The 18,799-nt window shown below is 40.6% G+C and overlaps 1 protein-coding gene across 3 annotated transcripts in view; it reads right to left on the minus strand.

Annotated features, from left to right (window-relative positions):
* Positions 1-18,799, minus strand: part of ACSBG1 (acyl-CoA synthetase bubblegum family member 1) — a 34,905-nt gene that overhangs the window by 11,973 nt on the left and 4,133 nt on the right. For 2 of the 3 annotated variants that reach the window (XM_075432270.1, XM_075432269.1), the window contains exons 2-6: positions 13,754-13,836; positions 4,024-4,241; positions 3,287-3,375; positions 2,380-2,500; positions 642-722 (exon numbers count right to left, since the gene is read on the minus strand). In XM_075432270.1, coding sequence (XP_075288385.1) covers positions 642-722; positions 2,380-2,500; positions 3,287-3,375; positions 4,024-4,241; positions 13,754-13,836 — 592 coding nt within the window. The remainder of the gene's footprint in view (positions 1-641; positions 723-2,379; positions 2,501-3,286; positions 3,376-4,023; positions 4,242-13,753; positions 13,837-18,799) is intronic. The other variant, XM_075432272.1, reaches the window with a different exon arrangement.

The following is an 18,799-nucleotide window of genomic DNA, read 5'->3' on the forward strand; positions in this document are numbered from 1 at the left end:
TTTTCAGCCTAGAATCTGACAATCTGTAGTCCACTTAAAATGGAATAATATGTTCTGCTTAAAGCCATCATTAAAGGCTGGACTTCTACCACTCAAAAATTTCTGATCCTGGCTTTGTCCCTTATTCTGCTTTATTTTAACCGTGTGATATGAAGAACCTACATATACTAAGAGAATGTGCTCCTCTGTGTAGTCTGTAGTTATTTCTCTTCCCTTGTTGTCTATCACCAGAAATATTTGGTGCAAACAAAACTCCACCATCACCTGTAAAAGTACACACATTTTCATGTTCTTGGATCCAGTGTAACTAACCACAATTCAGTTTTCACTAGCACCATTGGTTTGAGAGTAGACATCCCCACCTGGAGCCCATAGGTGTTCTGTTAACCCAGTCAAGTAAAAAGCCAGCAAGACACAAGACAGACAGTTAAGCAAGGTAGCTCTGATTTTAAATGTCAAGTATCAAACATGAAGAAGTTACAGGTAAACTAAGCGGAAAAAGCTGATGAAGCTTTTGAATGTGTTTGCTGGAACAAAGCAATGCGTTCTCAATGCTAGATATTCCACAGATTAAACACTGTAGAAATTCACCAAATAAATAATATCCCATGAATTATAACTCTGTTCTAGCATTCACATACCGTATACAGATTTGGATGTCTCACTGGAATGGAGTCCTTATACAGCACAACAGCTTTCAAGTGTGACAAATGATTCCAGATCTGTTGGATTTTTTCAAACAAATTTATTATTTATTATTCATATCTTGTGTAAGTTTTTTTCTCACTAAAATGTTGCCAAAACCATAACGGCTTGACAGTCACAAGAAACCACCTGTTTCCCTCCACCCTCAAACATTCTCCCCTAAGCCCACAACCAACTAGCTCAACAGGGAGACACTATACAGTCTGCTCTAGAAAATCTGTTTTCAGTCAAAATATTTTTTAAAAAATACACCAGAGACGGCTCATCAGCATCCTTTTTCATAATGCACCAAAGGGCACATCAAGGAACAGTCTAGGTGAAGCTAGAAGCTGACCCTAGCTGCTGTGGTTACCAATAAAGATATAGGAAGTCCTTCATCAAAAACTGTTGTTAAACTGCTAAAAAAACATTCTAAACGTTCTACCTTCCTACAGAAAAAAAGAAAAGGAAGCCATATGAACATTTGAAGGCTAAATAAAAATATAAAGCTACAGGCTTACAGGCAGACAGCAATGGCTGCTGCTTTCAGTAGCTCTTTCTCTGCTTTGTATGGCCTGCGGATCATTTCACTGAACTTTGTGGCACCCAGTACCTCACAGATGCCTTTGAATTAATCACATTTTGAACTAGAACTTGATCAATCTGTACTAATACATAAGCAGTGGCTTGATGGTAGCCATTATTATTACAAGGACAACAATTGAAATGTTATTATTTCAGTCTTGGGTTCTGCCAGGAAAAAAAAAAAGTTTAAAAAAATCCTCAGCTGGATAAAGGAGTGTTGGCCAGAGCTGTCTTTTCTGAGATAGAAATGTGCATGAATCAAATCCCTCGAGTTCTTTGATTTATATTCTTCTGTCCACATTCATGACAGCATAGGCTGGTATTTAGTCAATGACACTGCAAGAAGGCTTGTCTGATTGTACGCTTTTCCAGAACACTTACAAAAATCTCTCTTCCTCCAGATTGCGTATAAACTAACACTACGAAATACAAAGTAATTAATGTATAACTTATATGAAATACGTTTGAAAAAATCCATGGGTATTTTCTCACCGGCAGGTACATGCTTTTGGCAGAAAACTCCATCACGAAGGGCCCTCCTGCTCCAGTGAACAGTGCAATTTGGTGCAAGTTTGATGACTCCTCTCCAGCCACGGGCCTCCTTCAACATCTTACTGACAGACAGGCCCTTCCCAGGGAGCTGCCCTGTGCTCCTCCAAGAGTCATGCAACAGGGACCTTTCCGTCAAGTTGGTTTTTCAGCTGGCACCCTTGCAGAAACCCACTCCTTCATTTTTTGGAAGACCTTTACAAACGTGCACCATCCTGACCTCTTCCATTCAAGTGGTCTGTGCTTTCCCAAACACAATCAGGTGGTGACATTATAAACATGGGATCAAAATGTGGGTATTTTCCAGGTAAGTTTGCAGTGAACCAGCCGGTGAGCTCTCTGCTGGAGAGACTCAGAACTGCTTAGACATGAGCCACAGACACTATCAAGAGCAGAGCTGCAAGTTACCCAACAGCTCAAACGCCAGATACCAGCTTTCCGAAAAAGAACACTCCATGAAAGGTTTCACGACAGAGATAGTGAATATGGTATCTGGGACCAATACAGCATGGAGAAATGGGAAAATTGTGGCTTTTAAGTAACCATTGAGCCACCCTGTACCTGCATTATTTTGTCCAGCTGTTTCTGATTTTCCACAACCATGATATTGGTTTTGCTGTCATGAGCAATGTAGTGGCAGGCCTCTGGAGAATTGGTTGTATATATTCCTGTGACAATTCCTCTGCATCAAAAATATAAACATATAAGAACATATATTTACATACATACACACACACATGCACTTGGTATCCAAAAAGAGAATAATAATCACAGATTATATAAAAGCTGAAAGTGTGAAGATGTGGAAGTAAACAGCAGCACAGCTGTCATGTTTGTTTCAAGCATGCAGATATACATGACTATCTCTGATATATGCACATTGCAAAAACTAATCTCTGAACTCTATTTAGCAGAAGATGCCGTAGGCCAGGATTCAGCAATTTAATCACTTGAGGCTACACAAGAGCTAGCTCAGTAAGTGGTAAAAAAAAACCCCACTTCTGTCCTCTTTCTGTTCAAGCTGCGCACGGATACCAATTCGAATTTCACTGGCACGGAAACCAGAGGTAAAATCCATATTGTGTAAACAGGTATCAGGACAGAAGGAATCAGGCTAGTTAGTCACTTCATCTACTTGAACATATCCTGCTGTAGACTAATATCATTAACATAAAAGCTGGGAGCCTCACCTGTTTCCCACACCTTCCAGTGATACGATACTGTACAATAGCTTCTGTGTGACTGTCACTGTTAAGCCCACAGCAGACAGGATTGATTTACGAGCGTCTGGACTATCTTGGATACACTGAAAGCTATGAGACTCCCGTAGGCTGCTGTACATGCTAATCAGCTGCAGCACAACTTCTGAGAGATGAGACCAAACACTGATTTGCCACATTTCCAGACCCAGCAAAACAGAAATCCCCAAATCCCCCACAAAACCAAATTAAAAAAAAAAAAATCTTACCCAGCAAAAACAGCTCCAACAGCTGAGATGAACCATTCTGGAGAATTAAATCCAAGGATTCCCACGCTGTGGAATCGTTCAAGACCAAGCTTAAAGATAATAAGCATAAGGTTATACAATATAGGCACACTGAAGAGAAACATAGAGCATGCAACATACATACAAATAACAACATGGACAGTTTTGATGTATTTGTTATTTTGGTATTGACAAGACATGTCCACACACACCTCTATGTCGATACCCATAGCAAAACCAGTATTTATCAGCAATTAATAAGATCTGAACTTCTCACTGTCTTCTCCTGTCTGGCTGAGCTCTGCTGTCCAGAAAGGCCCGAAAACCAGAACTTTTCAATATGAACAAGAGCATAATGAGTATCAGTCTTACCCAACATTTAGAATGTTTTAAAAGCCGTCTTTATCTTGCCAATTTCACGACAGTCCTACTTTCACTTGTTTTGCTTCTTTAACCTTAAGGCCTTAAGCTGAGCCTTTTACCCATGCCTGAGTGAGACAGTAACACAGCAGCTCTTCACTTGCAGCCAAGTTCCCTTGACAGCAAGGTTACCTCTTTGACAAAAACTAAATTTAATCATTGTTATTTCAATAAAGAATACAACTGTTGATCTTCAGTTAATGGGAAAAGCCTCTTATATCATGGAGGGGGGGGGGCGTTGGGTTTTTTAAGGAGACAGAAAGGGAGAAAAAAGAATTGGTTTGGTTTCCTGTACCTACCTTCAAGAAACTCTTGGCTGCTTTCCTGGAGAGGCAATAATACTCTGAAAAAGTTATCTTCTCCCACTTTCCATTCTTTTTGCTGGCCAAAGCATTAAGGGATCCATATTTTTCTAGGCTCTCCTTGAACATCTGGTGAACTGTTATGGGAGTCTGCGGACATGACTTATCTATTCTCAGTCTGACACTGCCATCAGCAAACGAAGTCCACAGAGACTCTGGAAAGTAAAGCATTACCATCAAGGTATTCTGTCACTGAAAAACCCCATGTGACTGCGCACCAAAAGACAAGAGGATTGAATAAAGACTGCAGGGCTAAGCACAATTCGGGCCCTTCCCACCTCTGGAGAGACAGGCTTTCCAATTTTGTAACTATCAAATATGCCACACAGAAAAATAAAATTTTCTTATACTTTGTTCTGTCTTGAATAAAAATGCAACCATACAGAATTATACTGATCTTACAGGCACAACACCAATTCCAGAAGAATCTGTTTGCCCATGCTCAGCCCTGCACAACCCACTATTGCTTAAGCTAACAGAGTAGCTGGTGAATCAGAAGGCTACAGAGAAAGATCCGAAACCTCTGTCCTTGTTCAGCATCCAAGCTCCTTTTGCTTGTCATTGCTCTTTCCTCCCTCCTCCTCCCCCAGCTATTCCCCTTCACCCTACCCCTGTTCCCCACTGCACTCCACAGTTCTTTCCTTGGTCATCTGTCCTGTGTTCTAGTATCTACATCTACTCCACTTGCTCCTGTCTTGCCCTATTTCCACGTCGTCTTTCACCTTCTTCTACCCTTGCCTTCCTCACCCTGTCTTTGTACCATCCACTTTTTTTCTCCCTGTATTTCTTCTTCCTCTCCTTGGCCGGGCACAGACACAGAGCACCAACTAATGTCACTCGGCTCTCACCGCTGGTGCCAAGGACTGGGGCAGTTCCTGGCATTCACAAGAAATGACTGTCTCAAAGGTTCTACTTGGCTCTTGCAAATCAAGCAAGAAGTAGGCTGAGTATAAATGCACTCCTTAGATAATCTAGGGGTTAGTAAGTTGGCAAAATTTAGGTGAATTCTCACAATGAAGACAAAAAACCACTCATGGCTCCCCACCAGTTAGTTCCCATACTTCTGAACACAAGTATGAAAACATTTTAAGAACATTTTTTTCCCTAATTTACTTTCATAAATGAAGAAATACTTATAGCAGAAACATTTTTTATATATATATATATATATATATTCTACAGAGAGCTGGTGGAAAATTTCAGACCAAAATGCTTAGGTTTGTCAGAATTAAGAGTAACAGAAAATAAAACTTGTAGTTTCTGCTACAAGTGAATAAGCACGCTTGTCTTTTACTGCACTTCTGTTAAGCAAAAACTGTAAACAAAGCTCAGCTGGTATCTATACTGTTTCCTGGTACCTCACTGGCTGAAAAAATTAGTTCTGCAGTGTTCAAAAGTACACCATGCTTTACGTCCCTCTTGAATGCTGTTCCTCCAGTTGCTTCACAGAGGGCTGGAAACTTTCTCTCTGAGCATTTCTTGCAATATATGAACATATCCACAACAGCTGGATCCACACGAGTGCTTCAGAACACCCTTGCAGCCTCCCTCAAGTCAGGCTTGCGATCTGCACAGATAATCAGAGGCAAAGCAAGCTACTGCGAGCTCACAAACATACATAAAAAGCCCCCAAACAAAGCCAACGTTCTCTTGCAGCAGAGTTGTGTAGAAAAGCTCACTCATAATCAGCTGCTAAAAGTGCAACTACTAAACTGAAAAATACGAAACCCAGTCTAGTTTGCTGCCAGTATTTTATGAAACTATTTCTGAAGTTTTCATTGCCGCATGCCATATCCTAGCATGCGCAGAGCATTTTGGAAAAATAAATTAAACATTCACCTTCCTACCCCCTCCCAGGTAAGGAGATAAAAACCCTGGTGCAGAAAGTGAACTGAGCAGTCAAAGCTGTGATACGTTTCAATCCAGGATTAATGCTCCTGAGTCACATTACGTTCCATTCACATTCCTGACTCACAGCCTTCCATTTGTTCTCTTGACAAACACAAAGTAATAATGACAGCAATAAATAGAAATAAAGGTGCTTTATCTCCCCGTGCCTTCATTTTCTCATGCGTAAATTGCATATAATGATTTCCAAAACATGGGTGTGGAGCTTTGCTTAGGTCAGTGCAGGAAGGGCATCATAAATCCAGACAGTTTAGAAAAGAAGTAGCTACGAAGGCTTCTAGGTAACAGACAGACAGACTTCATCCAAGTGCAAACTGTGGCACCCAACAAATATTTCATGAGTAGCAAAGGCAAAGCAGGTGCTTCTGCACTTAATGCCAGTCCCGGTGTGAAAATGATGAGAGATATGACCTGTCAGAGACAGCAGTTAGTGCTAATCCAAACACTGATTTTCTGCACTGTGTGATGGTTTAGCCCGGGTGAACGCCAGGTGCCCCCCAAAGCTGCTCTGTCACTGCCCCTCCTCAACTGGCCAGGGGAGAAAAAATACGATGAAAGGCTCATGGGTCAAGATAAGGACAGAGAGAGATTCCTCACCGATTACTGTCACAGGCCAAACAGACTCAACTTGGGAAATTAGTTTATCACCAATAAAATCAGAGTAGCATAATGAGAAATAAACCCAAATCTCAAAAACACCTCCCCCCCATCCCTCCCTTCTTCCTTGGCTCAACTTTATGCCCGAATTCTCTACCTCCTCCACCCCAGGAGTGCAGTGGGATGGGCTCAGTTCATCACACATTCTCTCTGCTGCTCCTTTCTCCTCACACTCTTCCCCTGCTCCAGCGTGGGGTCCCACCCATGGGAGACAGTTCTTCAGGAACTGCTCCAACATGAGTCCTTCCCATGGGCTGCAGCTCTTCAGGAACTGCCCCAGTGTGGGTCCTTCCACGGGGTGCGGTCCTTCAGGAAGGAACAGGCTGCTCCAGCGTGGGTCCCCCGTGGGGTCACAAGCCCTGCCAGCAAACCTGCTCCAGCGTGGGCTCCTCTCTTCACGGGGCCACAGGTCCTGCCAGGAGCCTGCTCCAGACCGAGCTCCTCATGGGATCACAGCCTCCTTCGGGCATCCTCCTGCTCCCCTGTGGGCCTCTGGCTGCAGTGACAGCCTGCCCCACCACAGTCTGCTCCACAGGCTGCAGGGGAACCTCTGCTCCGGGGCTTGGAGCACCTCCTGCCCTCCTTCTGCACTGACCGTGGGGTCTGCAGAGTTGTTTCTCTCACATCGTCTCACTTCTCTCTCCTGCTGCAAAATGCCATTATGCAGGTTATTTTGCTTTCTTCAATATGTTATGCCAGAGGCTCTACCACCATCACTGACAGGCTTGGTCTTGGCCAGCAGCAGGTCTGTCTTGGAGCTGGCTGGCACTGGCTCTGTCAGACACAGGGGAAGCTTCTGGCAGGTTCTATCAGAAGCCGCACGTGTAGGCCCCCTGCTACCAAAACCTTGCCATGCAAACCCAATACGTTGATACACCAAAGCCCAGACAAAAAAATCCATATGATATCTCAGCCTTTAAACCAACAAAGATGCCAGCAATTGCAGGTGTGGTTGGGCACAGGTAGGCGTCTGCTCTGTTGAAAACAAAATCATACCACACAGAGCTAAGTGCAATAGTCTAATCCATGTATTATAAAAATCTTGAACAAAGAGTTATCTCTCTTCAAGGGAACTGAAAATATTAGCAACATTCCTACAATAATGTTACAAAAGTTGCATAACTACTACCTTTTTACTGCAGACACACAGTAGATAACAGAATAGTTTCCACAGAGAAGAGTGAAAAATAAATCAAATCATTGCAGTATCTATACACAGAAACCAAAAATATACTTTGAAACCGGGTCTCCTTTTGCTTTTCCTTATGCAGTTTTTTCTCGTGTCAAAAAGGCATCTTTGATTCATATCAAAGACTAAGAACAGAATCAGTTTCACAGAGACTCAGTGACTCACCTTGCTACATAATATATATCTCACAAAGGAATATAAACTTGAATGCCCATTCAGTGTCTGTTCTTGTGTGTATTTGCAGGTAGAACTTAAATCTAAAAATAGTTCCTAAATCTAGATAGTAAGCCAAATAATTCTAAAAATCTAACTATTCTGTCCCATAGAATTTGTAAAAACAGCTGAACGATATATTCTGCTGTCAGTTTGCAAAGGGGTTTTGAGCAGAGGGCTCATTCTTCTCAGAAAGAGCCTGGGAAGGCATGCCTGGCTAAATACTGAATGGGGAGGAAAGATTTGCTCCTAAAGAAGACTGTTTTGTCAGATACAACAAAAAATGGCAAAGCTTTTATTCAAATAGGTATTCTTGACTTTCACTCTTTGAGCCTCTTCAAGTGTTTTTTTTTCCCATGTCATTCTCCTCTAAAGCCAAATTCCATGATCAGACTAAATTTTGCATGATTGACTGTCTTTGCTGCTGAGGGAAGAGCTGGCTCAGAGTAGTCTCATACCTGTACTGTGTAACAGCATGACTGTACTGCAGTTTGTCTTAGGAATTTCTCTAAGGACATCCGATCTAAATATTTTGGATTTTAGGTGTGTACTTTTCCTGCTAAAGCATAAATTTTCAACACAAAACTTCACAGGAGAGAAGTAAAGTAGTTATAACCTTTGTTTACTGCTAAAAAAACACTTTGAAAGTTTTCAACTGATCTTTTACAATACAATCCTAGACTTGTAAACCATTTACATGTGAATACTGATTTATAAAAGTACATTTATTTTTTGAGTATTTTCTACCAAGTCATAATACACAACATAAGTGCATTACAATTTTTGTATTTTTATCAGGTGATTGTTACTCCTTCCACCACGTATGACTGAACAGATACCAAAAATTATTTTAAACAGACAAACAATTAGCAAGTCCATATATTTTTTTTGCATGAATAATCAGACTGGCTGAAACTGATGGACTTCTAGGACGTATGAAGAAGACTGCACTACTTAAAAGAAAAACAAAGAAATACACTAATCCTGCAGTTTAAAGCTAATATATGAATGAAGCCACCTCTCTATTCATTACCTGACCTGCAAGTATCCTGGCGACTCCCGGAATGGATTTCAGAATGTAAATAAATTATGATGTCTATGGAAGAACAACTCAGAGCCATATAAAATGCAGAAAAACCCAAGGTCACCTTTCAGACTGGTAAAGAGGCAGGCTGATTGTGGAATGGCCCAGCTGCATGACCTGAGTAACTCCAAGTGATGTTCCACAGAAATGCCCTGAGAAGCAGGAACTAAAACAATAACTTAACTTCTACTTGAAACCGATTCAGATCAAACTCACAAAACAGTGTCTTGATAATACGCCAGTTCCTGCAAAACATCACTCTGCTCTAACGATGAGAGAAGGTATTCACCTCTTTGCTGGAGGTGTTTCCAACGGACAGTCATCATCCTAGATTCCACGGCTATGATGCCATCACGTTCTGCTGACAGCAAAAATACATCACTCCTCCTCTCATCCATTGTTTTTAAATTTTCTTCAAGATGTCTGCGGCCCTGAAAGCTTAACTTCATTTCAGTAAAAGCTGAAGCTGAGTGCATACAGGTTGGAGTCTGAGAGCTTGGGATCTGTGTCAGACTTCCACTTGTGCCAATGAAGAGATTAAACAGAAGTACAGAACTTCTGAATTTCAAGTGAACCTGAATGTATCAGCCAGAATACAAACATAATGATTCTTTAAAAAAATACAGAAACCAGCTTCTTGTTGCTTGCCTTGCCACAGCTGGGGGAAGAGGAGAGTTTTCTGCTGTATTATCAGTTTTTCACAATAAACATGTAACTTTAAACTCTTAAACAGAAAAGACTTAATAAATAGTGGAAATCTTTTTAAATTAACCAAAACACACACAAATATTTCTGTTCATGGAAACTTGTACCTTTTCCGTTGGAGGAAAATGGAACATTTATGAACTGCAATAAAATATACTGCTCTTCGTATCAGTAAACTGCTACCAATGTGGATCAGAAAAACAAGATATCCTTCAAAGAATGCCTCTACAAACTGACGCAGAGGGAGTGGTGCATCTGGACAAGTACAGAATAAGCTTCATAACAATACTCACGCTTCTAAAACTGATTACGATGCACCAAAACAGAAGGGTGGGGAGGGTGTAATCAGGAGGAAACATCACTACAGAAACATTGCCCAGGCATGCAGGAACAGAAAGTCAAAGCTCAGTTGGAACTGAAATCGGCGAGTGACGTGAAGAGCCACAAGAAGGGCTTCTACAGGTACACTGGCAGCCAGAAGAAGAACCAAGGATATCACGGGCAGCTTACTGACACAGGACGTGAAAAAGGCTGATACACTCTGTGCCTTCTTCACCTCGGTCTCTACTGGTAAGATCAGGCTTCCTGGGTTTCTGTGCCTAGTGGCAGGTGAGAAGTTTCACCTGCAACAGCAGAGGAAGATCAAAGTAGGGACCACTTGCACAAACCGAACACATAAAAAAAAGTCGATGGGCCCAGATGGGATGCCTCAGGGTGTACACTGAGAGATCAGGCCAAAGTCATCGCAAGGCCGCTCTCTGCCATCTTTGAAGAAGCATAGCAATCTGGTAAGGTCCCCAATGATAGGAAAAAGGCAAATGTCACACCTGTCTTCAAAAAGGGGAAGAAAGAGGATTCAACTAAAGGCCAATCAGACTCACCTCAGTCCGTGGAAATGCTATAGAACAAACTCTCCTAGAAATGGTGACTGAGACCAACCACAATGGACAGATTCAACCCAACTGCCTTCCATGATGAGATGACTGGTTCTGAGACAGGGAGAGCAGTGGCATGTTGTTTACTTTACCTTTAACAAGGTCTTTAACAAGGTCTCCCCTAGCATCCTCGAAAGGTTTGAACTGGATGGAGTTGGAGTAACAGGAGGATAAAAAATTGGCAGGATAATTAGTCTTCAAAAACAGTGGTCAACATTTCTAAGTCTAGCCAGCAGTCAATTACAAGTGACATTCTTCAGGGGTTAGTCCTGAGAACGATACTGTTTAACAACTGCATTATTGTCTTGGACAATAGAACGCACCCTCACCAGCTTCAAAGATGACATTAAACTTGGTGAATTGGCCAGCGTGCTAAAAGGCAGGGGTGCCATTCACATGCACCTCAGCAAACTGGAAGAACGGGCTGACATAAACCTCAAAGGTCAACAAGGGTGAACATAAGTCTTGCACTCAGGGCAGGATAACCCCATGCAGGAGCACAGACTGGATGCCAGCTTGCTCATCAGAAAAACCCCAGTGGTTCCTGGTGGACAAGTCAGATGTGAGTCAGTAGTACGTCCCAGCGGAGATAAAGGTTAACTACATCCTGGGCTGCACTAGCAAGATTACAGTCAGCAGATCAAGGAAAGGGATTTTTCCCCATACTCAGTCCTCATGAGGGTACACCTGAAACAGTGTGCAGATTTGAAAGCCCCAGAGCAAGAGAGAGACCCTGACAAATTGAAGCAAGCCCAGAAGAGATGGTCAGGGGCCTGGAGCACACCACGTATAAGAAGCCCCTAAAGGAGCCGGGTTTCTTAAATCTGCAGAAGAGAAGATAAAGAATGAATCTAACGGAAGTCTGCCACAGATTGAAGGTGGGAGCTACAAAGAAGACAGATCCTTCTCAGACGCACACAGCAGAAGAACACAAAGTAATGGACATGAGCTGCAGCAAGGAAAATTCTTGCTAGATAAAGAAATATAATTTCACAATCCAGGTGATGCAGCCTAAGGAGAGGGTCTGAGAGGCTGTGGAATCTCCATTCTTGGAGGTTTTCAAAACTCCACTGAACAAAGCCATTAGCTCTCCCATGAGCAGAAAGCTGGACTAATTGTCCTCCAGCAGTCTTTTCCAATACAAATTATTCTGCAATTCCACCAGTGTAAAACCAGCATGAATGAGTTCTCCTTTAACTTTACACTTTTTTAGCCAATATAACACTTGCTGCCAACAGTAAAGTTACTCTGGATTTACATATGCATTAGAAAAAACAAAATCTGGCCTGGTTCCACAGGAATGAGCTTCTATATATAGCTGGGAAAAAATTCAGAACAACCCAGGGTCCTCATTAAGAAAATTTACTCCTGAGGTTGCAGAATCTTATCAATTACAAAATGAGAAAGACAGTTCTGCACAACTAGCAAACATCAGAATCTCCTCCTTTTCTCCTGATATACAAAACAGACCCAGCGCAACTAGACATTTAGCTTCCTTCTCCCAAAAGATTTTTGGGAGAAGCTTTTAAATCCTCACTTTAACTCTCAGCGTCAGCATAGCTGTGTGATGTTTCCAAGTCAAACACTGCTTCTCATTTAAATGGGTAACAAGTAGCGCCACAGATTCCCAAAGTCAAATAAAAGACGAAAGTTAACTTAAATTGTAAGCTCCTGTTTCATCAACTTAAAAACAGACTTAAATAAAGGAACTGCTGCTTAATTAAGAACGATGGGGTGTGAATTGTGTTTGCAGGAAAATGATGATGAAACAGCTGGAGTGGCTTCTAACGTCAGTTGTTCACCTCACCTTTCTTCCAGAGGCTGTGGTCACCTCTGCAGGAGTGGCTGAATGGCATGTGCATTCCTTCCTGACCACTGTGGTTTACAGCCCAGCATATTACTCTAAACTGCAGCAAGCAGCAGCCTCTGGGAGAGAAGCAGGGCAGATAGCTGACAGCAGTAACCAGTGTCCCAGATAAATTATTAGAAAAATAGGTCAGTCTTCACAAGCACACAAGCAAGTATTCTGAAGAGTCACAGCCTCAGTAATAATCTACATATACAATGTGTGTCTCAAATAGTTCAACAAAATATCCTGAAAATCTGAAAACATAAGTTAGTTACCATCTTTATCCATCCAAATTTATTTCCTGCTTACTGAGAATCAAAAATCAAATACCTAGCAGTTCAATTCTTGGAAAGAAACCTATTGTGTATCAAAGAATTATCTTTAAAATAAGTATATATGCATACTGGTATATGTTTATACGTATGTACAAAGTCTGTACGTGAGATTCCCACATAGACCTGTTATTTCTTCAAAATCCACTTGCAGTCCTTGCTCCAGTTGCCTCATAGAACAAATATTCCCTGTTTAAATGAGCAAATTTAAATCCAGTGGCAGCCACAGCAAGGCAACATGGAGCTCCCCCAGAGCTGCAAACCTTCCGAAGAACCTCGGAAAGTTCTGCTACTAAACCTCCTTGAAGCCACATGGCAGCATAACTAGGTTAATTTACCACTGCAATTGGTTTTAAATTACAGTAGTGTGCATATGCTACAACGTAACACAGAACTGACAAAAGTATAGGTATTCCTTTACAGTCCCCAGTCACCACACAGTACGCCAATTCCTCAGTAGCTGACAGCTGATAAGTAGGCTGTGATGCCAAAGGTAACACAATAATTGGCAAGACTTTCCATGGGATCTGGCTATTTTTCGCTTTTATCTAGTAATCATCCCAAATACAGACAAAAATCGGGAGAAAGTACTGAATTCATACAAGTTTACAGAAAGCCTCTGAGAACTTTTCAGTTGCCCCAATTCACTTCAGTTTAATTTTATTTTTGGCTGTCTCTTGTTATCCCAGCCCTGAAAAATTGTCAGTCATAACTTGCTAGAATAGACACAAAAATTACATTACAAAAATTCTAAAAAGAGCTCAAATTTCCAAGGAATATCTTTCACATGCTTACCCGTTGGCTCTATGCCTTCATCTGGGGTCTCCTCCAAATGAGGCAGCGAATCTCTGCAGGCAGTCTGTGCATCTGTAAAGGTTCTAAAAAAAAAATATACCAATTAAGAAGTTGTCCAGGAGTGCTACAATCTGCATACAATATATCCAAGGGAAAACAAAAACACAGCTTGCAAGCACTTGAAAATACAAACAGGAGAAAACGGAAAGCTCAGAGGAACAAAGGACGTTTTGCCTCTGTTGCAAACCCCACTACAGTCAGGTTAAACAGGCAGTGCCTTTGCTCTAAGGATGACATTCGTATTTCATACAGTGGACTTTTGGTTTCAACATCATGGAATATACCAGATGGAGTCACTAAATCTGAATTTTGAAAGAAAGGCCATAACCCTTGCAAATATAAAGAATGAATTATCAGTCTTAACCTTGATCACATTGCCACTGTACTAATGGCACAATACTTCATAAATTTTCACTGTTGATACCTGTAGAGGCTCTGAGTTTAGGGATTTTTACGTTGTTGTTTGGTTTTTAAGGCTAGGAAAAGGAGATTTAGTTCCTAAAAGTAATTTCTCTTAAAAAATTCACCAGAGCAACAAATTATCATGATCACATGGATGAAATTAACCTTTTTGGTTTAAATTAACCAGACGAGGTTTAAAGCACAGATAATACAAACTCAAAACCAAAAAGTAAGGTAACAGACTGCAAAGGATTATATGAGCAAAAAATCTAAAAATAACTAAGCATTTAGAAATGATAGACTGCATAAAGCAATGCACTGCAGATTATTCATGAATAGCAGCACGCAGATTTTTTAATTTAGCTGACTTCATTTAATAGAACATGGGGTGGGAATGAGCAGCCTTCAGAGGCCAAGAACAAGTTTGGATTACCTTCTTTCCCTCTCAACAGGTAAAACAGAAGAGTCCTGAGTGAAGCTCAGAGTCCTTCTCCTCCACAGTGTAATAAACTAACTCAAAATGCAGAAAAAGAAAGACCAAACAATGCCCTTCCCAGATTTCAGATAAACAAAAAACAACTTCAAAAGCAGTTTTTCACACAGCAGTGTCAGGCAGCAAACAGTAGGACCAAACACTGCGTCAGACATTATTTTCCATCTCATATTAACAACTACATTTTGTAGAGTAGCTATACATGGGACACTCCTGGAATTCATTATTGTTATTCACAATGAAATCATACTTTAAGAGAGCCTTAACCAAGCTGTATCCCTCTCACAAAAACATATCAGCTTCTGTAATTCTTCACCCACGCGAAGTGACAATGGCAGTTCATTTCCTCCCTTGCTACTACCACGCTGCAGGTCTCTGCGGCTCAGAGCAGGGGCACAGGTCGCAAAGGCAGCTGGAGGAAAATAAGGAGTCATCACTAGCCTTGCCTGCGAGGATACTTCCTCTCTTGTTAATGGTATAATGGGACAAAACATGAAAGGGCTTGTCTGAAAAGCAGAGAGTTAGGCTCTGGAAATAGTCACTGGCTTGGTGAAGGCGCATGTCAATGACAAACATTCATGCAAATATAGAGGGGGATTACACTATATTTTGAAAGGCAAGCCTGTGTTTGATGTATGGGAAAATGGTGACTTCATGAAGTGGGATTGCAAGGACAGAATGATGGACCAGGAAGGCATATCTGAGAATCAAAACAAAACATCTGAAATAATTTAAAAACACGTGCTTGTCTGCTACCTCAAAACACTTCCTAGTTCTTGAAATTTTTCCTATTTTAAAGAAAAACTACATTTGATGTTTAGAAATCTAGTGCAAGCTTTCCCTTCACGTATCTTTTGAATACCAAAGCTTTTCAAATTTTTATGATTTTACAAAAAAAAATAAAATAAAATCTTAGTCAAAAGATAAGTGAAGGTTACTCTGCTGAAAATGAACAGCAAAAGAGCCCTCAGAAGAAAACAGATCTGATTAGTAATATATCAGAAGAGCCTCCTGTGAAGCTACTCAAAACTTTTATTAAACATCATTAATGACTTTTCCCAGATGAAAATCTCTTTAGTTTGCTTTACTCTCATCCAACTGTTGCAGGATACTGGTTCAGTTTACATTATGTTCCCTTAATAGAAAAATAATCAACCAACAAGTCTCAGCTTCTGGACTTGCCCTGGTAATGCTTCAACATACAAACGTCAGACGAGGAGCTCTATACATCTAGTATCTTCAGGAGCGTTAAAGTTAGTAACGCTATGTGCAAAGAGGTTGTTACCTGCCTCTACAGACTAAACAGTCATTTTGAGAGTTGGGGTGGGGTTTTTTTTGCTCTGAAAGTACAATTAAGAAATTTTGTCTTCCATCAACAATTTCTTGTGCATATTCAGAACCATCCCTGCTGAGTGAAAGAAAGTTTTTAATGCTGCTACTTTTAGCTTTTGTTAGGAGTTACACATTTAAAAATTAACTAAAGAGCCAAAAATGGTTATGTTATCTGGAATTGTTCAAGTAAGGCTGAATTGAGCAGAATTCTGCGTCACTGCTTGATCAAGAGCTTACTAAGCATACCGCAGCAAGGAGAAACACATGGCAGAACTGCAGTTTGGTAGCAAGACGCCCCAGCAAAACCAAAATGCTTTGGAAATCTAGACTTCGGTTGCTATATTTGTTATTAAGGCTGAGGTTCTGCATGAATTATTTAATGCTATTAGTGCAGAGACAGCATGTTCCAAAATCCAACTACCAGTTTAAAAGGGGATTTTCTACATCTGATTTTTGCTTTAAAAAGTTTGTGATTCCAAAGGTAATACGCAAAAATCTCTACAAAGCACACACAGAGGATTTAACAGTAGAGGTCACTTTAGCAAGCCAATTGGAACAGACCGAGTTCATGTCACACTACATTGACCAGCTAGAACTACACAAAGCATCCTCCTGTGTCACTCCATTAGCAGGAGTGCGTTTTGAATGACAGCATTACCTGATGTAATTTGGGATTTAACTTCAGGGTACCATTCTCTCAAACGTGACCTCATCTGCTGCCTGAATTCAACGCACACACCCCCTCCCTTCACCCAAGACAGAGGCACAGCATGCTCAGGCTGACTTATCCAGAGGTTTGGGGCGAATCCTAATGTAGCACGGTCTGCTTGCAGCTACCACCTCTACTCTGCGCCTAAATTTAAGAGCTAAATCTCTCCGCTTTTATCATTATGAAATGTGCTCTTTTGCTAAACATTATATATTAGAAAAATTGTTTCTTCTATTACCATAATGACACTGAGTGTCTGATTATCAGCACTACTTACTGTGATACCAATTTCCACACTATTTTAGTTTCAAGAGACCTTGGAATTGGCCTTTTCCTTCCACAGTCTCTACATTTCCTTCTCTGATAATGGGAATGTCTGCTTACGTCTCACATCCTAGGTCAAATACAGTCAGATATTTCCTCTAAATTCTCTCCTCATAGTAAAATCTTGTGAAAATACTAATAAAACTGAAAAGAACTTATAAAGTCAGTATTTAATATGATAATGAATGGATTATTCCTATGGAGATACAAAATGTTTTACAGAAATTCTCATTTTAATAAGCCTCACAGAATACATCAATTGTCCTGTATAATTAGGTTAGAATCTTTTCTCTGAAATTTAAAAACTATGAACTTTATGTTGTAGGGTTCAATATATTTTGGCCTTAATTCTGCAGGATGATTTCTAAGATCAAATTGCACCAATGGAATACAAACACTGTTACACACCAGTCTCATTATCATGAAATATAAGGGGAAAGCCATTCACTACACTGATTATGTATCACGGCAAATGTAAAGACACCTCACGCTCTTTTTGTATTCCTATTTCTTACCACTATCGTTCAACTTGTAGCCTTGTAAATGTTAAATTTTTACCAGTTGGCTCTCTACAGGGGTTATTAGAATTTAAAAAAAATAAAACAACTTTCTATAAATTTGCAAAAATAAGTAGTTTATCAAATGATAACTATATATGTATATTGTTAATACATTACTCAGTACAAGGTATTCACTCAGAACCCTTTATATCTCCACAGCAAGTCAAAGTACTTAATTGAAATCACATTCATAACTGCTCACTACAAAATTATTTAAACACTTTTATGTGATTAAAAAAAGCTCAGTACTTCAGACTATGCATTCATCCAGAGTTCATTATCTTTGCTTCCAGACCTAAACGGTCTGGATTTGTAGTGAAGCTGCTATCTCCTCCTCCCTTTCCCAGTATTTCTAACAGAGAGGCTTCTCCCATTACATAGCTTCTCGATTCTCACCTTGTTCCTGGATAATGTCGTACCGTATGTGTGGGCTTACCATATAGTGAAAATATTTTTATTAATGAATTTTCTTCTGGTTTAATGCATGGGAAATGTTCACTGTTGAAGTTACTGCATTCATATATTACCAGAGAAGTTGAGATTAACATGCTGCCTAATTTTAGAGGAACAATAAGTTCAAGGTGCAAAGGCAAGGCTACGGTCAACCAAGTTACTGCAGTTCCTGTCTGCTTAACTTCCACAGCTTTATTCTAAGCTATTGAAGGATTATTGTTCATTCTTCCCTCCGAAATAAATTATCCTTCAGATTGTCTACAACAAAGACCACAGCCAATAATGAGAGAATGCTCAGTTACAGCATCTGACTGCTGAATGCACACAATTTCTCTGTCACTTACGTGCTTTTTCCAAAATGCAACCCATTCAGCTTCTCCTGGGAATGCTCTTGCAGCACTGCTTCCAGACTGAATGGCTCTCAGGAAGGCTCACTTGTGTTTTGCCCATACTGTGATGATCCAAAGCAGTGCAGCTCCTTCATCTGCTTTGCTGTTCCTCTGAGCATATCATTTACATGCTCACCCACCAGGCTACTTTCAAGTGGCAGTAAGCACATCACTACATATTTCTTACAACACAGTCTTCACCTTATAATTAAACTCCTTTCTCTGCTTGCCTTGCCCAAAGAAATATTTTGTAATATGCAGGTGCTTATCTTAGGGAGCAAGGTGTGCAAATCCCCAGTTGTACAAGTACTCTTTTCTCAAATG

Source organism: Opisthocomus hoazin, chromosome 10 (assembly GCF_030867145.1).
Source record: "Opisthocomus hoazin isolate bOpiHoa1 chromosome 10, bOpiHoa1.hap1, whole genome shotgun sequence".
Classification (NCBI taxonomy): Eukaryota; Metazoa; Chordata; class Aves; order Opisthocomiformes; family Opisthocomidae; genus Opisthocomus; species Opisthocomus hoazin.